At 33.5% G+C, this 22,473-nt stretch overlaps 1 protein-coding gene across 1 annotated transcript in view; it reads left to right on the top strand.

Annotated features, from left to right (window-relative positions):
* GRID2 (glutamate ionotropic receptor delta type subunit 2) overlaps window positions 1–22,473 on the top strand; it is a 1,366,516-nt gene that overhangs the window by 1,077,963 nt on the left and 266,080 nt on the right. Inside the window, exon 12 of the mRNA XM_054591733.1 lies at window positions 4,074–4,212. Within this exon, the coding sequence (XP_054447708.1) occupies window positions 4,074–4,212 (139 nt within the window). The remainder of the gene's footprint in view (window positions 1–4,073; window positions 4,213–22,473) is intronic.

Genomic DNA, 22,473 nt, shown 5'->3' with positions numbered 1-22,473 from the left:
CATGTAAAGGTCTTTCACATCTTTATTCTTGGGCATTTCACATTTTATTGGCAAATAATATAATTTTTAATTTCACTTATTAAGTGTTGGTTTCTGGTATATACATCTCTGACTGATTTTTGAACACTGTACCATAGTAAACTAGTAATTAACTTAATTTTGGTCCTATATCCTATATTCTCTTGGATTTTCTATATACTCATATCATCTTTAATTCATAACTTTTATTTTATTCTTTACAATTTTTAAGTATATTAAACTATTTGTTGTCTTGTTGCACCACATTGTTTAGCACCTTCAATTAAATAGAACTGGTACAGCTTGTAGCCTTTAGACAGTCCTTACAAATAATTATTTTACTAATACGCATGATGTTTCCTATAGGTTTCCTGAAAATACTCTTGTGAGACTGAAAACTGTTCTTTCATTTCTACTTTGCTTACTTATTTCTAGGTTTTTTATTTTTACTTTTAATATTAGATGTTGACTTTTATCTGTGACTTTTCTGCATATATCAAGATGATTATAGGGTCTTACTGTTTTGTATTGTTAATGTAGTATATTCCAGGGTTGATTTTTGAGTGTCACACCAACCCTTGCTTTCATAGAATAAATCTAACATGCTTATTTATTTATTGCAATTTTCACTTTGCTAATTTATTTTAAGTCTTTTTTATCTACAATCATATGAAGCATTGGCCTGTAATTTTCCTTTCTTGGAATGATCTTTCAAATTTTGTTTTAAAAGTTGTGCCTTCTCTATAAAATGTATGGAGTAGTATATAAAATTAGAGTTAATGTTGCTAAAACTTTTGTTAGATTTTTCTAGTAAGGCCACTGGCCTTGAGTTTTTTGATGGATAACTTTTAATTACAGATTCAAAGTCTTTAAATGTTGTAAGATCATTCAAATTTTCTATTCCTTTTGGTGGCAATTTTTCTAGGAATTTAGCCATATCATCTCAATCTTTAATTAATTGGCATAAAATTGTACATAAGAACTTTCATTTTTTTATCCTTCTAATGTTTGTAAAATCTGTAACAAAGTATCCTTTTTATTCCTATTCTTGTCCTTCACCTTTACTTATTTTCATGATCAATGTTAACAGCTTTTAATAGAATTTTTCAAGTGACCAAACTTCTGTTAGATCAACGTTCTCTGTTGTATTTTCTTCTATTTTATTATTTTTTGCTCTTATATTTATTCTTTTCTTGCTTCTGTGTTCTTTAGGTTGACCTTGATATTTTAAAACTTGAAATCAATGAGCTCATTCATTTTTCAGCCTTTTTTCTTGTGCATTATAGGCTATGAATTTCCCTCTAAATACAAATTAAGTGGTATTCCATCAGCTACTAAAACTTAGGAAGTTTTGGTATGGAGTATTTTTATTATTATCAAGTTCAAAATATTTTTATTTTTCTTTGACCTGTAGCTTAATAGACTTGTGATTATTGAGGTCCAAGCATATGAGGATTCTCAGTCCTATTTCCATTTGGCATGCCTTGGCCTTAATTTTTATAGTCACTTAACCTTTGAAGGCTTTCAAAAGCATTGCTAAGCTTTTCAGTCTCTTGACTTCCTCATGTTAAATTGGCCTTTCTTCCCCTGGGAAAACTAGTTCTAAGTATCAGGTCACATTTAGGGATTACTCTTTTTTTCAAGATCTTGGTCTTCTAATTTTTTGCTGCCTCTTTAGTTCTCAAATGCATTATATGTTCAATTTTTCTAGTTGCTGTCAGGATTGTTTAGAATTACGAAAATTTGAAGTCATGATTCCTGTTACTTTCAGAATTTGATTTCTAAGTGCAGATACAAAATAAAATTATCATTTTATTTAGATTCTACAAGAATGTTTGAATTATTCTACTATATAATCTACCAAAGTGTAGATTATATGCCATAGGTGAAAGGTGAAAAAAACTCAATCAGTATTCTTTCATATGAGTGATAACAACTCTAGTAAAGGTTGAAGACTTTATAGAACAAACATTCAGTTAGCCTTCACAGTTACTAATTTCTTGTTCCACTTTTGGTATGCATATTAATGTCTTTCAGTCCTTAAGTAGCATCTTGTTCATATTTCATCTTTTCAATTAGTCGTTTTATCCAGAAAGTTACTATGTATATTTGAAAATATTTTCTTTTGCTTTTATCTTTTAAAAGTTGTGTGAATATTTGCTTTGAAGAAGAGAGTATCTGAAATGCATTATTACTGCTTTTGAAAAATGTATATCAGATGTCAGAGCTTAGCTTGTTATGAGTATATTACATCAGGAAAATAGCTTAGGACATAACCAAAGGGCATATTTGGATTACACTGAAAATTTAGATGTTACACAGTGAAAAATCTGATATTATAATTAATGGAGTCCTGTTAAGTCACTCACATGTTGATGGACGTAGGCAAATCTAGTATATTTCTGATTTATATTTCTTATTAGCATAGCCTAATTTTTTATATAGACTATTAATTTTATATAAAAACATATATTCATTCAACAAATATTTATCCACTAAATATGGGACAGAAAATGTTCCTATATTAGAAACTATAAAAGAGAAAAATAAACAAAAATATATAAAATATAATAAATTATAATTTTAAAAATGATAAGCAGATTGAGAGTATGGCATTTTGGACAGTTATTTTTGATATAGTGGTAATAAAGTGTTTGTGAAGAAGTATCATCTGAGCAAAAACTTGAATAAGTTAAAGGGAAAAGTCATTTTTCAATTAAATAGAGAATTCCTGGCATAAAAAGTGCAAGTGTAAGGTCCTTAGGACAGAAACTAGCATAGAAGAAATTGCAAGAAGTTTATCAAGAGAGTGGGATAAGCGATAAGGAAAGAGATAAGATCAGGAAGTTGACCTGATATTGGGTTTTGTAGGCATTGGTATGTTCAGTAGAGATTTTCGATTTTTTTTTTCAAGAGTGATGGGAACCACTTGAAGTTTTGATTGAGAGAATATTGGGATCTCTTTCTCATTTTTAAAATGTACCATAGTGATAGAATTAGGATTGATAGTGCCCAGGAGGTAGTGCCCATGTAAGTGGCTTAGCAGTGCAGTCAAAGAAGAGGTGATAGCCCTGGAAGTGATGTGATGAGGTAGAGTTTGTATATAGTTTGAAGGTAAAGATGACTGGACTTGTTATTGGATGGGATGCTACTGGATTGGAAAATTCCTAAGTGTTTGGTCTGAGAAATTGAGTGAAGGGAGGTGCAGTTCCCTGGGAAAGTGTGGACCAGGGTGTTAATTTAGAAGTGAAAATGAAGTGTTTTGTTTTCAATGTGATAAGTTTGAAATGCCCTTTAGATTCCAAGTGGAAATCATACAGATTTATCTATAGCTTTCTAGAAAGAGTGGAGCTTGAAATATAAATCTGAGAGTTATCAAAGTATACTGTGGGTGATATTCCATGTCAAGGAACTTGAGATGAGCTGGAGAGGAGATGGGAACAGAAAACAGAAACAACCTAGAGACCAAGTGGAAGGGCACTCCGACATTCAGGAGATGGAGACGAAGATTCTACAGGATTGTAAAGAGTGGCTGGTCAATCAGGAAAACATAACATACGATGCTAAAGCCAACAGTAATATGTGAGATCCCAAGATCATTGCTAACCTGTGATTCTAGGGAATTTAACAAAAAATAATCTTCAATATTACCTATTGAACTAGAAATATGAAGAAATTGTATTAAACAGAAGCATAATAGTATTAATATCACACAAGTAGTGAATAATTAAGCCCTTGGCAATAAAATGTATATCTCTGGTTATAATAAGAGCATAATTTATTTTAGGGTTGAACAAAAAAGTAGAAGAAATATTAGTTAAACATATTATACTGACTGTTTATCGTGCTTCTTTTTGACTGGGTCCCAGATGGTCTCATAAAAGACAGTTAAGTAGAAAGTAATGAACATAAGCAAAATACAGAGATCTATGCTAATGTCTTGAACAAAGATTTCTCACTGCTTAAGAATTAACTTGGTTCTGAATGTGTATGACTTCAAAATTCTCAATAAATACTTGTTGATGTTCTTTTATTCTCATTGCTTCTTTCCACAGGTGGGGAGGTCCCATACACAACTCTGGCTACTCGAATGATGATGGGGGCTTGGTGGCTATTTGCTTTGATTGTCATCTCATCTTACACAGCAAACCTTGCTGCTTTCCTCACTATCACCCGCATTGAAAGCTCCATCCAGTAAGTAGACAGAGATTTCAGTAGCTACAAAGTATGAGAATAACAGGAGTGCTTAAGCTATTTAAATAAGTATCTGGTTTCTAATAATAAATGTATGATGTCCCTTTGAATATAGGCTTAATTTTGTGATATACAGATATCACAGGATAGTACAACTACTGAAAATACAGTGTTAGTAGAGCATTCTTTATTAAAAAAAAAGATTCTGGAAATAATTTGAACATTGCTTCCCACATTTTCCTGGAAGGATAACACATATTCAGAATTTTAACCTCCACAATGTATGGCTATGCCTGGACAAGATTGTGAAAAAGAAGGGAAAAGGAGTCATGCTAAATATAAATAATTCAAATGTGTCACTGTCAGTCCTTGCCATGAGTCTGTCCCGCTATTCACAGTCTGTGTAAATAGACAGACAGTAGAGAATTGATTGGTTGATTGATAGGTAGATGAGTAAAGAGAGAGATGGGAAGAGGAGAGAGGGAGATAGGAAGAGAGAGAAAGAGAAGCTGACCAGAGATAAAACTACTTTCTGTTTATCTCTTCACTACGTAATACCTAATGTGATCATTATAGCTGCTGTTTTTCCAGCTGCAGTCGTGGTGATTGTCATTAACTATGGTGCACTCACTTAGATACTAAAAGTTACCTAAGTCAGTGCCTCAGTTCAAATGCCATTCACCCAAGACCTGAGAGCCCAAAGGCCTTTGATTTACCATGGCGAGTTCTTCTTTTGTGTTTTCATGCCATAATTTGCACAACAATACAACTTCTACCTTATTAGAACATAATGTTCTATATATTGCTTGTTTTTAATTTCCCTGAAAATGTTTTGTTCATCTAAAACAAGATATTTTGAATGTTCTTAAAGTTGAAGAACATTAATTTCTCAACAAAACTGACAATTTAAAATTAGAATAATTAGATTTATCAAGAAATTCATCAGAGAGTTAACTTATTCTTAAAAGAAAACATAAGCTCTTGCCTTTAAAAAGTATGTAAATGAAGTCCATTAGCCACAAACTATTATATTATAACACAATACTAAAAATAAAATCAAGAATTATTGATCTATAAAGAATTAAGGTATTTTTTTCAATTGCTTTTGGTATAAAATTGAAATCCTCAAATTTAAGTAATAATAGCAAAATACAATCATTTCCTTCACCCATTTATGAAAATGATATTTCCAACTTCTCTCATCAAATCATGCTCTTCAAGTTCTTTCCCAAATTACCATATATCTTTGGTACAAACCTTCACACTCTTTCAATTTATTACCCTTATAGCCAGTTCTATGTGTGGCATAAATTATAAAACCGATAACCCCATCAGAATCATATTTTAAGCAATAATGAAAATTATTACAACCACCCAGCCAAGAATCAGTGAAATTAGTAAAATTATAAAAACAATAGTTACTATTTATTTAACACTCTCAAGATGCCAGACTGTGCTAAATGTGGAACATGCATTGGCTCAGTTAATATTTACAGCTGTTTTCTAAAATGTATATGGTTAATAACCCACTTTATAACTGAAATTGAAAAGATAAGTAAATTGTCCCAAAGCATGCAACTAATAAATTAAAGATTAGACCTATAATGTTTCTGATTCTTAAGCCTAGGTTTTCAATGTTCCATACCAGTTCCCATCCCACACCCCTGTACGGCCAGTTGTTTTCAGATAATATCATTAAGGATGTGCCATAGCCTTATTTCTTGTTAAGTATAGGAACATAAAAAATTACATTTTTCAAATCTACAGCTGGTCTGAGAAAATAGGGTACTAAAAATTAGGAAAATTTTGTGTTGGGTCAGTTCTGCAGGTATACATCCCAATATGAGCAAATTATATTTATAAGTGATATCTGCCATACAGGGTTAGACTGCTTGGCAGATCCAATAATAGAAATCACATTAAGAAAGATAGTTTTAAAAATTAAAATGGAGTATTTTAACGCATAGATATAATTGATATCAATTATGTTTAACTTGTCACATTTTGAGTATACTTAAATCTAAAAACCTGTAGCTCAGATTTGACTTTGAAGAATTTTTAAGTAAATAAGTGAAGAAAATTTTAAATAAAATAACTGACTTTCTACAGCAGTTATTTTATTTGCTATATTATTATGATTATTAATAATAATCAATAAAAATATGGCTAAGATTCAGTGAGAATTCACTATGAATTTATTAAGCATATTACATATTTTATCTCAATTATTTCTCAAAATAACCCTAAAAATACAAATACTATTTTTATTTCCATTTTGCTATTTGTATTTCCATTTTGCAGATGAAGAAACAGTAATTGGGAGTTAAATGCTCAAGATCACATCATCAATAGTGTCAGAGCTGAAAATCTAACACATATGAATTTGATACTAACCCATAATCTTACAACTGAAGTTTTTCTTTGTCTAGTTATTCTTAAAACTTGTATGTTTGAGTCATTGTTTCATTGAAGTTGTAGACTTCCCAGTGCATGTGCGGTGTATGTAAACTATTTAGTCATTACTAGCTTTGCCATCAGTTTGTATTTATTGTATTTTATTTTTCTGTGTTTGTTTTATTTTTTTCATTGTCCAATTAACCGTTGTCCCCATTTTTTCCCCATTACTCTCCTTTGCTCTACCTACCCCTCACCTCCTACATTCAATCCTCCTCCCTGTTGTCTTTGTCCATGGGTCTTTTACACATGTTTCTTGACTTGACCCTTCCCCTTCTTTCCCTCATTATCCCGCTACTCTGTGGTTACTGTCAATTTGTTCTTTATTTCCATGTCTCTGGTTATATTTTGCTCACTTGTTTGTTTGTTGATTAGGTTTCACTTACAGGTCAGAATGGCCATCATAAACAAATCAACAAACAACAAGTGCTGGTGAGGTTGTGCAGAAAAAGGAACCCTAGTCCACTGTTATTGGGAATGCACAGTGGTGCAGCCACTGTGGGAAACAGTATGGAATTCCTTCAGTAAAACTAAAAATGGAACTACCTTTTGACCCGGCAATTCCACGGCTGGTATTATACCCTAAGAATCCCGAAACACCAATTCAAAAGAACCTATGCATGTCAATGTATATAGCAGCATTATTTAATATAGCCAAGTACTGGAAACAGCCTAAGTGCCCATCAGTAAATGAGTGGATCAAAAATACTGTGGTATATTTACACAATGGAATACTACACAGCAGAAGGAAAGAAGGAACACCTACCCTTCTTGGCAGCATGGATGGAACTGGAGAGTATTATGCTAAGTTTGTATTTAGGCTTTCATGAAATAGCCATGAGAGCAAAAGCCTCTATCAGATTTTTACACCCATTAGGTTTGTCTGAAATAAAATCTAATGGTAAAAGATCATCATTTCACATGATATTTTCCTCAAATGTAGTTTCATAGTCCAAAATAAGGGAAAAGTCATTTTTTAAAACTTATTTCTTTCTAATGCCAACTCACATTGTTAGAAGTCAACAGTTGGTATGTTTTCCCATCCTTCTAATCTCATCCCTAGACTAATTTTAAAAGGGGAAAATCAAAGCCAAATAAGTTAAAAGAAGCCTGATTCTCTTCTCAGACTTAAAGATATCTTCTAATTTCATGCCTCAGCTGTTTTGGTAAACATAACTGTTTTCAATATTTTTTGGAAACATTGCAAGTTCATTTGCAACTAATGTCAAACATTCTTGGGAAATTCTAAGTCTGATTTTTCTGAGAAAAGGCAAAATCTTTTTTTCACAATACCACCCAATGTCATGCCTCCTAATCATTTATATGTATTCATCAGATTTGCTCATCGCTAAATGAAACAATACTTGTCAGAGTATCTTTTTATAAGCCAATTTTGCTCTTCCCTTAGCACACATATACTAATCAGATCTTCATCTCCCAAATTCAAAGCCACTTCTCCAAACAAGAGGAGCTAGAGGTTATTAGAAGGACATCAGAGAGAGGGGGAGGAAAGCAACTACTTTTGAACAGTTGGTTGACAGAAACTCATAGTTTGGTAGGAGCAATTCAATAAATTTATTCTTGGAGAGCTTAATACATTTTCTAAAATGTACCTCTTTTTCAAAATTAGGTATTTAGGGGCATCTAACCTTCTAGTTGGCATTTGCCATTAAAAAAATTTGAAAGTGAATTTTTCCTGGGAAAGATAACTCACAAATTTAATTTTTTATTTTTTCAATGGTGGTGGCAGCTCAGCATAATCAGGACAGATTGTGACAACTGGGGATGAGTAGTACTGAGATACGCAGTCCAGTTTCAAGGGGAAGATATGCAATTTCTATAAGACTCTAATCACATTTAAGCTTTTTTATTGTCAATAACCAGTAAGGACATGTAGCTAAATTGTTTTCAAATACCTGGAAAATGCAATGTACTTTTTTTCTGTTGGTAATCAGGCTAAAAGTTGCAATGATGAAATGGAACATGTGAAGCTTTGAAGGAATTTTCAGAGTAAACATTGGGTAATAACAACATCACCAACGTTAACTCCATTAGTGTTTGTTGTGATGCAGTTTCAAAAACCTATTTATTTTACACATAAAAGTGAAAATAGCTAGAGGGGAAATTATAATTATACAGTTATAGTCATTAATAACTTCAGTAAGATTGATCTTTGGTGGCAAAACTTGAGGTCTTTCATTTCCTAAGGCTATAAGTGAGCTTGAGACTATTCAAAAGGATATCAACATTCCACCATACTTTTAAATTTAATGCTATCATTCTCTGTAATGGTTGAGGCTGGACTAAACAAAATATTGAGTTAATGTAGCCACTAAATCAAACTAATATAGGATGAATTTCTCTCCAAGCATATGCAAGAAGAGATTCATAAATATTCTGTGCACTGGAGAAGAACAGTTTTTTCCTAGCACATCAATAGAGAGAATAGTTGTGACTGGCAGGTGCTCTCTAATGAAATGATTTCTACCTTTTTTTTTTATTTGCCCTCATGGAACTACATAACTATCTTTAGAGAGCCAGTATTAAAAGAGATCATAATAACCACGCTTTTGGAAATGGAGGTATTCCTAACTATAAGAATTCCTAAATAACTATATTAGCTTCATTATATTTATTTTAACTAACTATATATTTACATAAAATTTAAACACCATACTATGCATTTAGTCTATAAAGTTATTTAAGTAGTATCCCTGAGTCACAATCTACTGAAGTTACTTGAGTGTGTGGTTGGTAGGGCAATAATATGAGTGTAATAATTTACACTTTTAATTTTAACGTTTCACCTAAAATGTGATATGGTGTGCTTAAGTGTGATATTGTTATGTTACAGAATTACATGCTTATGATTTTATAATAAAAGATTTTGTAATAAAAAAGGGGCATTATTTGTGCTGGACCCTATATTTAGAGAAATAGCAATGTAGAATTCAATGATACAGAGGTTATGGTAGATTTATTTATAAAATGCTGTGGGAACACAAGAGAAGAAGTAATTTAAATCAGTAACTTGGAGAGGAGGCACAGGAGAAAGGAAGGAAACTGTCAAGCATCACAGTGGTTCCCTCAGGTATCATCTGAGAGTTTGAACTTGAAGGATAAATTTTGACAGACTGAAGGGGTGGCTTACTTGGGGGACGTTTGCAAAAGCAACAGAGAGATGAAACTCCTATGATAGTGTCTAGCAAAGAGTAAATGACCAAAATATGTTAATTTTCCTCCTGGATTGGGATGGGTGATGTGAGAATGGTGGGAAATATTATAGAAGAGGAGAGAGGAACCAAATCCTGAAGGCATGATAAGGCTTGTTAAGGAATTTGGAATTTTCCCTAGAGATAATAATAATAACATCATTTCAGAAAGACAGTTTTGTCTGTGGGAATAGGTGTAGGAGTATATGGAAACTCATTAGAAATGAGTTTCTAATACATTAGAAATGTCTAACGCACATGTATTTATGGCATTTAACTATTATGTCTCTACCTGATATAAATCTGACCCATGTATCTTCTTGTTTCAAAGGCTATTTAACATTCCTAAGTATTTATAATAAATTTGGCTTGAGAAACATTATTTTTCTAGGCTAACATTTTCATTTATAGTGGATGCAGAATGTAACTTCAGTTTATTTTTTATTAGAAAAAAATATGTAAAGAGAAGATGTGGTTTACCTCTTAGCGAAACAGGTAAGGAGGAAGAGGATTACTATGCAGGGAGATTCTAGAAATCACTCTGGTTAGGAAACTTTTCAGATGTAATTCTGCAGAAAAATTGCACCTCAAAGTCTGTTATTCATGGATTCCATCTTGCCTGCTAATTACTTTTAGCCTTGTGCCATCAAAAAAACAAAGCAGGCTTATTTTTTTTCCTCAATTTTAATGCATTTTCTTTTTATTATAAAAGTAACACAAGGTTATTTTGAGAAAATAGGAGAGCATAGAACAATTCTGAAGGACAAAGCATTAATAATCCATAATCAGTCATGCAGCAATAAATTTTGTTAATATTTAAGCAAACTTTCTTTTAACTGTTTTTTTAGATGATTATATATACACAGGAAATTGCAAAGATATAATTACAGAGATGAGTTGTGTGCCCTTCTCCTAGTTTCCCCACAATGGTTATATCTTAAATAATTATAGCATGATATCAAAACCAGGAGATTAACATGGGTATAATATGTGCATATAGTTCTGCACCACTTTTATCACTAGAGTAGAATGTTTAACCACCACGGAAATACAGATGCAGAACTATACCATTGTTACAAAAACTCATTCCCCCACTTTAGAAGCGCACTGCCTCCTTCTCCCTCACCTCCACCCCAGTGCTTGGTAACCATTAATATGTTCTCCATTCCTATATATTTTTGTCATTTGGCGAGTGTTGTATAAGTTAAATCATACAGTATGTAGCCTTTTGAAATTGACTTTTTCTTACTGAACATAATGCCCTTGAGATCTAAGTTGCTGCCTGAATCAATAGTTTATAGATTTTTATTGCTGAGCAGTAATCCATGGTATGGATGTGCTAGTTTGTTTAACAATTTACATATTGAATGGCATTTTTATTGTTTCCAGTTGTTAGCTATTACAAATAAAACTGATAAGAACATTTATGTGCAGGTTTTTGTGTGGATATGTTTTCATTTTCCTGGCATAAAAGCCCAGGATTGCAATTGCTAGATAGAGTGGTAAGTGTATGATTAGTTTTTAACTAACTGCCAAATATTTTCCAATGCGGCTATACCAGTTCACATTTTCATCAGTAACGTATGGGAGATCCAGTGTCTCTGCCTCTATCTAAGCATTTGGTGCTGTCACTATTTATTTTTTACTTCAGCCATTTTGATAGATATATAGTGATATCTTATTGTGGTCTCAACTTGCATTTCCTTTGTGACTGGTGATATTGATTTGAACATTTTTTCTTCCTTATATCCTCTTACACCAAAGGTCCCTTCATTTCATTTATTGATTTTCTAATTGGATTATTTGTTTTTGTTTGTTTGTTTGTTTGTTTTACTGTTGAGAGTTTTTTACACACCATAGATACAAGTCCTTTTGTCAGACATGCGGTTTGCAAATATTTCTTCCTTGTTTGTAGCTTGTCTTCGCATTCTCTTTACAGGGTCACACATAGACCAAAAGTTTCGAATTTCGATGAAGCCCAATTTATCATTTTTTTTATAGATTGTGCTTTTGGTATTATGTCTAAGATGACACTAAATCCTAGATCCCAAAAAATTTCAACTGTTTTCTTCTAAAAAGTTCCTTGTTTTACATTTCATATTTAAATCTATAGTCCATTAGAGTTAACTTTTGTATTAGGTGTAAAGTTAAGATTAGGTTCATGATTTTTGCCAGTGAATATTTTTCAGCACCATTTGCTGCAAAACAAACAAACAATCTTTATTTCATTGAATTACTTGTACACCTTTGTACTGAAAAAAATCAGTTGGCCATACTGTGTGAGCCGATGTTCTCAGCCCTATTCCATTGATCCGTGTATCTGTCCCTCTGCCTATATTACAAAGTTTTGATTACTGTAGCTTGAAACAGGGGGATTCCTCCCACTTTTTTTCCCCCAAATTATTTTAGCTATTCTATTTTTTCTGCCTTGCCATATAAATTTCATAATAATCTTATCTACATTTGTAAAAAGTATTGCTTGTATTTATAGGAATTGCTTAAGTCTGTATCTTATTTTGGAGAGAATTCACATCTTTACTATACTGAGCCTTCCAATTTATAAATATGTTTTATCTCTCTACTTATTTACATCTTTAATTTCTTTCATCGGTATTTTGTAATTTATAACATATAAATCTTACATGCTAGATTTGTGCCTATTTCTTTTTTTTCCCCAGTGATTTTAAATGGCAGTGGATTTTTAATTTTGCTTTCCATATATTCACTGCTAATGTAAAAATACAGTTGATTTTATATGCTGATTTTATCTTGTGATCTCGCCAGTCATTTGAGGAGATTTGGGTAGATTATTTGAGATTTTCTATGTAAGACTTCACGCTATTTACAATGCTGAGCAGTTGTGTTTCTTATTTCTCATCTATACGCCTTTTATTTCTTTTTGTTGACTTTTCTCTGCTGACTAGAACTTGTCTATTCCTTTCTCAATTAAGAGTGATGACAGCGGGTATCTCTGTCTTGTCCCCCACCCTGGCAAGGCATTCAGCCTTTCTCTACTAGGTATGATGTCAGCTGTAGGTTTTTGTAGGTATTCTCTATGTGGTTGAGGAAATTCTTTTCTATTCCTATATTTATATGTGTTTTTTATTTTTTACCAAGAATAGGTGTTGGATGTTGTCAAATTCCTCCCATTAAGATTAGGTTCATGATTTTCCTCCCATTAATTCATATGCTCATATGATTTCCTTTTTTAGAATCTTTGATGGGTTACATTGTTTGATTAACAAACTATTCTCGAAATGAGGTAGTGGCTAACTATATTCCTCTCTCTTATTTCATCTCTACCTTTTTTTTCCTACATCTTGTTTTTCTTTTTGATTTTCTCCCTCCTCTTGATATGAGGTCATCAAAGATTCTGGCATTTCCTGCCTTCTACTTCACTTCTTATTCTCTTTTCTTTTAACTATTGCTTCCTTCTATCCATGCACTTCTTATTCAAATTTATCCTTTAGAGTGTGAAGTCCAATCCCTTACTTTCTCCTGTCCTTAAAATTGGCTTGAAAACCTCCATCATTACCTCATCCCATCAAAATAAAGTCCAACTCCATCAACAGAGCATAATGAACCCTTCAAAAGCTGATCAGCCTCCTTCCTGTCTTCTGGCACCAATTAATCCATTTGACACTTGTCCATGTTCCAGTCAAGCCAGACTCATAGGAATTTCATACCTGTGTGGAGTTTACATGCTGTTCACTTTCTGTAAAATGACTGAGTCCTCACATCTTTTCTTCTGGCACCTTCCATTTGTCCAGGCACAATTAGTTTTTACGTATATGTCTTCTCTTTGAGATTGCTAATTCTTCAAAGGCAAAGATTATGTCACATTTATATTTGTGCCCCTAATAACCCTGAGAGTACCTGGTACAGAGCATTAATAATAGGAGCAGCTAACAGTTGCTTGCTATGTGACAGACACTTCCCTAATGCTTTCTGTAGGTTACTCATTTAATTCTCATAATAGCTCAGAAAGAATAAAATATATTCATCTCCAATTGAAGGTGACAAAATTAAAAGCTAAGGTAGTAAATCCAGGCAATGGCAGTTGAATCTTGGTATTAACCAGTGGATCATGTCATCTCTGATTAGCAAATATACTAAACTTTTTTTGATTGAAATAAATAAATAAATGAATAAATGAAAAACATCAGGGTCATTATAAGTTTTTGTAAACATAAATAGTTTTACAAAAGGAATTAATGGCTAAATGATACTTAGCTAAGTTACTTGCAGATAATTCTAAGTTATGTGATATCCTAGGAAGAGGTACCGGAGACCATGTATTCACACACACAACACACATACATATGCACACACACAAACCTGTATTCAAAGTCTCTGCCTCCTTACCTGAATAATCATGTCATGTTCCATAATCATTTAAGCCATATTTTCTCTTAAGGGTAAAAAGAGAATGGCTTCAACATCATAAGTTTATGATAAAAATAAATAAAAGAAGACATAGCATAATTCCTGGATACACCCTATCTAACCACATTTGCTTTCATTTTTCTACTTGCTCTCCACGAGCTCTTGTCAATTCTTTGGGCTGTTCTTCCCTCCACCCCAATTTTGGTGGTGTTAGTAGCTATTTCTTTTGTCATTTAGTTCATAATTTCATACGCAAAATTCATCCTTTCTCCTGGCTCACCTACACCTTGGAGTTGCTGCTGCTACTATTGCTTCTGACACAGCAGCCACAACCCTACCCCATGGTCTCCCACACTGGCTGTTGACTGCTTGTCCTGCCACTTAATCCTCCAAGCCCCCCAGAAGTAAAAATATGGCTGTCAGCAAGCCTTCTCCAATATTAAACATAAACAAGGACTTAGCAGAATGATTCACCCTGTTGTGTCACCTTAGCTCAACTAGCTACCACTAAAATCAAGCTGCTACGGATAATGACCGGCACTATACCTGGGTCAGAATATCTTTTTTAGGTGAGTTTTCTCTTTTAACTCATCATTAAGTACGCTCTCACAGAATACAGCTCATATGCCACTTCCTGCATATGGCTTTCTTCATAGCATCTGTGACTCTATTTAGTGTCTCCCTTGTTTGGACCATTTTGCATCTGCCTTGTTCACACTCTGAACCATATGTAGCCCTGTATTAGAGTATCATCCTATTTGTTTTACTTTCCTAATTAAAATGTATGTCCTTGAGGGGGTATGCCCTTTGTAGCAACACAGTGCTTTCTGTAATACCTTATTGAGTATATGGTGGGTTACAAGTAAATATTCACTAAGTGAATGAGCCAAAGTGCTTCTTAGAATCTGGCCTGAGACTTTATGTATCTCATATGGAATCAGAAAGATACATGAAAGCCATTTCTTTATCCTGTTCTTCGAGGATAAAAGAGGGATCCCAAAATGATATGTTCTTTGGTTTCCTTAGTATCTCACCCACTCTCTTCGGTCTTCCAGTAGTAAGCAGCCTTGCAGCTCCCTGCAGGGAATTGCACACTTTATTAGGAGCATCCAAAATCAAGGTGACTGAAGGGAGCGGGGCCTCATTCATATGCTTTTATGTTTCAGTTTAGTACAGAAAAGCATAGCCTTAGCTTCAGAGAATACAGGCACTGCAGACAGAAAAGACATCCATCTTCTTCCTCTATACTGTACAGTGTTGAAATGGCTTTCTTGTCAAAGCCCTTAAGTGCTACTGTGATGGATGTTTTATAAACATATAGCCATCTAGATGTTACAGGTGAGATATTGTCTTTCTTTTTGAACAAAATAAAATAAAACCCCCCAGAAGTATGTTGGTATTTCAAAGCCACCATTCAGTGAGTATTTAGTTTTCTTCCACTTTCTTTGTGACTCCCAGGAGCAGGGCTACATTAGCATTGCTATAGACTCTATTTACACTGAGCTCAGCAAGATGAAAATTTTGCCAAATTAATAAGCTCCCACCACCCTTAACAAGATCTCCCTTTCTTGTTAAGTGAATCATTCCCTTCTGGACAAGTGAATCATTCTAAACAGATCAAAACCTCTTTTCTCTCTCCCCAATCTTCATCCTCTCAGCCTAGAAATTTGTTAATTACTCAATAATATGCAGTCCTATCTCTTCTCTATTTCTTGTTATCTTCCATTCTTATCTGAAGTCAGCTAAGTAAATAAATCCTATCTACCAAAAGTACATGGACATGGTAAAAATCCTATACTTGGGAGTAGTGTGTTTAGTCATTCTAGAGGAGCTAGTTTGAGTTGGAGTGTACTCTTGCGAAATTAATGTAGGCAGAATAAGTGACAGAATCAGCAACAGCAGGATTGGCAGTCAGGGTTGTTTGGCAAAAAAAATACCGCTGAAGGAGACTGGAGACCTAGGAATATGTGTTTAAGTTCTCTTTTTGGCTAGAAAATAAGCCAAGTTCTTATTCCACTTTGTACCTTAATTTTCTGTTTTTGAAAATGTGGTCCATTTCTTCTCTCACTCCACAAATATTTGTCTTCATAGTTTTAATTATTTATAATATCCCTTCTATAAAATTTATAAATTTAAAAATGTTATACATATATATTTATAACTATAAAATTCTATATCAACTACACAAACAAGATATCTTGTTAAACAAGGTCTGAGGTACGGTCTGATTGACTTATTTATAAAACAAGAATTAAAGGCTAAACTATTGAGAGAGCAAAAAGATCAGTGGGGGAGGGGAGGAACAGGTAGAACATGCAGCACGTTTAGAGCAGTGAAAGTACTCTGAAAGATACTACAACAATGCATACCTGTAGTTATGTATTTGTCCAAATCTGTAGAATGTGTGACACTGATTGTAAATTCTCACGTAAACCATGGATTTGGGGTGATCATGGTGTGCCGGTATGGCTTTACCAGTTGTAACTCATGTGTCTTGCTGGTGGAGGATGCTGATAATGAGGGAGGCTATGCATGTGGTAGGACAGGGCATACATAGGAAACCTCTGTAACCTTCCTCTATTTTTTTTTCTGTGAACCTAAAACTACTCTTTAAAAACAATCGTTAAAAAGAAAGATAATCTTGATAAGCTCAGCTCAAGCCTTTTTCAACAGAGAGCCATATAATCATCCTGATTACTCTTAAAAAGCTTTGTAAACAGTCTAGAACTTTAAGATGCTTTTAAAAAGTTTAGTTGTTATTTGCAGGGCTCTATGGATACCATTATTTCATTTAATAAGTCTGTTAATTACTTGCAACTACTGTAGACTTAAAACTGACTTTTAATAAGCAAGGATATCAATTAAAGAACTATAAATTTTTTTTAAAAGTCTGAGGTAACTGATAAAAATATATTCATGTAGATATCTTAATAAAAGAAATCTTACATTGAAAGGGAGATCTGAAAGGAAACTCTTGGGTTGCCGTATCTTCTAATCTTTTTGTTCTCTTTCCATGTTTTTCTAGTCTTACCTTTCCTTTCTGTCCTTCCATCATGCCAGCAATCTTGGCATGCTGACCTCCACTCTTTCTAAGTATCTGTTTGACTCTGTTAGTTTTCTGATCCTCTTAGTTCCTCCACAAGCTTGCCATCTACAGATGGTCAATTTCTTTTTAATGGCTTTCTCCTCCACTCGGACACACACACTACACACACCCCTGCTATAGCCCCTATTTCCCAAATCCCAATCTTTTAACCTAAGGGCAAAGTTGGAAATTGTCAAATGCCCCAATCGCAAAATGTCCTGGGAAAGGTAAAGAACAAGATCTGTAGCCAGCTGTCTTGGCTGTCCTTTCAGATGAAGATTGTGGCAGAACTCTCAAGTCTTGCTCCTAAATGAAGGGCAGGGAGCACATTTGCAAAACAGCTTGGATATGTACAGTCTGTGCTGCTCTTCATAAAACCTGACTGAGCTTCAGGATATGCAGTTTAGACCTTCTTTTAGTTGAAAGCCCTTAAAAAAGAAGTATTACCTAATTAGGAATAGAGGATGATTTTTCTGAAAGGTTCTTAAAATATTTTTTTTGTTTGTTTGGAGAAATGTACAAACTTCTGCACTGGGAAGAAAGAAAACATCTTTGTATTTTGAAACTTTAAGTTATCAGTAGAAACTTGGTTCACTGCTCTGGGTTATGAAGACCTAGGATTCTTGTTTTTAGTTAGACTCATTAGAATCTTCACTGAAACAGTGACCTTCCACCTTACTTTGACAATAATGTTTCACTTAGTCTTCAAATAGTCTATTAAATTAGTCCTACTATTATCCCTGGTAACTTCTTTCTTTTTAGTTATTTCTTTCCAATGAAAAAAAATCAAGTAATATGATTAATGTTTTAATCTCCTTAAAAGATTCTTGTAAGAAAAAAATTTTCAAATTACTATTGACTCCTCACTTGAATCCATACTGTTTTTTATTTGGGTCATGGTTTCATGTGGTAATATTATGTATTATTGTATCACAGCTTGTTAGTGGCCCACATGTTAGGTAGTGATCAATGGTTCAATATCAGCCTTAGAATGTATATTGAATAAAGATTTTTTAATAAGACAAGCCTGGTCCTGATTCTGATTAATATTTTCAATGTTGATTGAAAGTATGGAATAGAGAGTAAGCCTATTAAATATGCAGATTACTTTATGTTGAGTAGGGGTTATTATTGACTAGAGCCACACTGTAAGAATTCATAAAGATCTTGACAAATTAAACAAGGTAATTAGAAATACGGCGAAGTTTAATAAGGGCAAATATGTGACATTTCACTCAGAGATGGAAAAAGACAAACTCTGTGTGTGTTTCTATGACAGTTCAAAAATTTAGGGTGAAGGCAGTTTCAGAATGAATCATCTGTCAGTTATAAATTTGAAATGTAGCATTGGTGTTCCAAAAGAAAATGACTGAAATCACCTCACAGTGTAAAAGTTGCTCAGACCTTTTATAAGACTACCATGACCTATTCATGAGGTTTGTACATTATGCAAAAATTGCTCTACAAGAGAAAAAATGACTTAGTTAATAACAATGTAACAAAGTGAGTAAGAGGTCCTGTAGGTAAGTTCTAAAGGAATTTAGTGTTTAACTCAACAAGGAGAAAGCTAAAGGATGAAAATGAAAAATAAGTGTTTTATTACATAAAGAACTATTGTGCTAAGGGTGGTGAATAGCTATTGTCCATCTTCAGTGAGCACAAAAGAAGAAGCTTATGTGACATAAGAGGGCTCTAACTTAAGCATGAACACAGCCTCTTTGGTCTTAAGTTTTCTAAGTCATTAAAATGCCTTACGAAGAAAAAGGCTGTTTTGGAGGCTCGTTTATGAGCCAGAAGGTACATAATCAAATTAAGCAATACCTCCAGGAACTCTTTTAACTCTCTGATGTTATGATTGTATTAGAATTCTTTTAGAAACTCGTTGATTCTCAGGGACATTCATGTGAATTAGTAAAGCTCTTCCTGTATACTCAATGATATAAGAACATAAAAATCCACTATTCTCCTATTGAAGTCTGTTGGATTATTTGAGTATATAGTGCTAACAAAAATTTTCTAATTAATTGACAATCAATGGTGACAATGAAATATTTGCCATACAAATTTACAATAATTCCATATTTTTCCATATCATTATGGGTAAATAATAATATTTAAGTAACAAACTGCATAGGTAAATTTACAAATAATTGAATTTACAAAATACTGGGCCTTTTGCAATGTAATTTTGCTTAATTGTTGTACATATTTATATATTATTAAGGACTGCTGTATTTAAATAATATGTCATTTAAAACAGAATACAGGGTCATAAATGATAATTCGATCAGCAGGTGGAAAATATAATGTCTCCTATATATCAGGATTCATGATATGAGAAAATTAGTTCCTAGTGATAATGTGAGTAAACAAGTCAGACAAGACAATCAGATTCTAGAGAACAATTTTCCTGTATTTGTATAACAATATCATTTTGGAGAAAGTTTAATAGTAATAATTTTTATTAATTATGCCTACCCACAGTAAGGACAAACTGTTTCCATCTTTCTTTGGGTTCTCTAAAATGACCTACCATATCCACAAACCTAAATTGACTTTTAAATGTGTATGATACTAGACTTATCTAGGGGATCACTTCATAAGTTATATAAATGTCTATCACTAGGCTTTACACCTGAAACTAAAAATATTAAATGTCTACTATAATTGAAAAAAATAATAATTAAAATTTTTAAAAATGTGTATGGGAAATACAAGTCTCTCAAAGTGGATGAGGATGTTCCCCTAAGTAGTTCATGACATCTATCTTTCTCAAGTGCTTCTATATTACATTAATTTCCAAATTACCTATGACTGTCCTATCTACCACATGGCGAATAACGGTGCCCCTGATGACTCTGTAAGAGAGAAAATACTTAAAATATTTTTCGATCTTTCAGGAAAGACATGAGAGTCCTCTGCTGGGCTATAAACCTCCATGCCCAATCATCCACCATGTAGAGACAGTGTTTGGCAAGGAGAGGTGTCTCCCTCATGGGTGCTACTGCACATTTTTTCTACATCAAGCACACGTGAAATTGTGATGGATATTTAAATTATTCTTAAAAATAAAGATCATATAGGTATTCTAATGAAGTGCAGAGGAGATGTGAAGCTACAATTTATCTACTTTACTCTGATGGACCATATGAGGCAGGTTTGAGAGCAAGTAAAAGATATAGGTCAGGAATGAAAGAGGGGCAGAAGAGAGGAAGTGGAAAAGGCTGCATTGCTTAGGCCTTAATTGAGCAGCCCACATGAACCCACCCTCATCTACTGATGCTCCTCTGTAAATCCTCTGACCTCCATGATCTTTGTGTGGCCCTTCTTATGAAGTATTCCTCCATCCAGAGGTCTTCCCTGGGAAATTATTCTTGTCTCCACAAGTAAGAGTCCTAGCCCTCTGCCCTGTCTGTTATTATTCAAACTTGTGGCCGCAGACATCGGCATCTTGTCCTGAAAAAGACAAACTTCTGGCAACACTAGAGCAAGGAAAACACGATCGCTTCGTTGCTAGTATATTCTCTCCACTAGGGATAGCTGTGGCTGAGTTCCTCCTGAATTACTTTGCTGCATAAATAATGCTTTTAGTCTATACAATCTAATCTACGAGAAAACTTTATTTCTTCCACTGACATGACTTTGACCTTAATATTTTAAAAATAAGAAACCTAGCATTATTGTGTTAAAGAACATTCAACTCTTTCCTGGGCCTGCTTTCATTGAATGGTGGCATTTTCATGTACTTAAAATAGCTCTCACTGGGCTCTGCAGCGTGGGCTAAGCCATCTGCAAATTAAATTTTCATTTGACATCAATGAGTGTTAAGAGTCCTTCTTACCCCATCATTATCTTTGATACCCTTATGTTTCATCATGCCTCCTTTAAAAACTTGTATCTGAGGAGTTTGGGGAAACTTCACAGAGGAGATCAAGTTACTAAGATGGAGAATGTGGTTTTACTGTGGGACATGGGACACGTGGCCATAAGCTATCCTCTAAACAGGAAGATGGAAAGCCTTTCCATGGCACTTACTGTGTTTTATAAGTAGAACATATGGTCTCAGCCAGTAGCTCAGTTGGTTAGAGTGTCATCTCAATATGCCAAGGTTTGGGTTTGATACCCAATCATAGCACATACAAGAACCAACCAATGAATACATGAATAAGTGAAACAAAAAATTGATCTCTCTCTCTTTCTATCTCAAATAAATTAATTAATTAATTAATTAAAAAGAATAAGAATAGCATGCATATTTTCCTTTCTCCTCTTTATTTAAATACACAAACTCTTGAAAGAAAAAATCCTAAAATTTAACTTTCTGTAATAATACTCAATATTGTCAAAGATGACAATTCTTTCCTCGTTTTGGTGTTTATTTCTTCTTTATCTACTAAAGCCATGATTTCTTTTGTGTTTTTAATTGTTTGAGTTAGCACAGTTAGTTGGGCAATTTTTTTCACCATTTACCTTCTAATACTTAAATCAGAAATCTATCATCAAGTTGGCCACTGCTTGTGTGCTCTGTTTCTACAGTGTATTAGATAAGCAGTCCTTTCCAGAAGAGACATTCTGCTTTGTCTGTGGTTCTATGTCTCCTAGAATCATTGACTATAACCTGAGCTTTTTAAAATACTTTGTTTTAGTCCTATTTGATTGTTTGCTTGTTTTTTTAATTTGAATTGCCTCAAATTTATTTATTTTGATACATAAGGGAGAAGATGTTTTTACTGGAAGTCTGATCATTCTTTTGCAGCTTATTTTGTTACAGAGAAAACTTCTAAAATTTCCTTTTAGCAAGTGTTTTGTTTTTTTTTTTAATTAACAATAAAGTACTCCTGGTCGTGATTAGTCATCCACAAAATGCCTAATTGTAGTAAAAACCCCATTTAAAACATAACTGTAAAACACTTCTGGTCATGATTAGTCACCCACAATAATAAAAATTCCATATTTATGCCAATAACAGTAAAAATCCCATTTTTATGCAATGCTAGTAAAATGGGAATGCTGGTGTCCCAAGATGAAAGTATACTTCTAGATAAGAAGAGTAGCCAAAACAAATGAGCCTCTTTGGTTGTTGATTATTTTCCAGATTCTGGGCTAAATTCTGAGTTTCAAAGA

The sequence above is a fragment of the Pteronotus mesoamericanus genome, unplaced genomic scaffold (genome assembly GCF_021234165.1).
Source record: "Pteronotus mesoamericanus isolate MK-2021 breed Mesoamerican mustached bat unplaced genomic scaffold, CSHL_Meso_final scaffold_232, whole genome shotgun sequence".
Taxonomy (NCBI): domain Eukaryota; kingdom Metazoa; phylum Chordata; class Mammalia; order Chiroptera; family Mormoopidae; genus Pteronotus; species Pteronotus mesoamericanus.
Note: the sequence above shows the minus strand (reverse complement) of the source record. Positions and strands in the feature narration are given on the sequence as shown.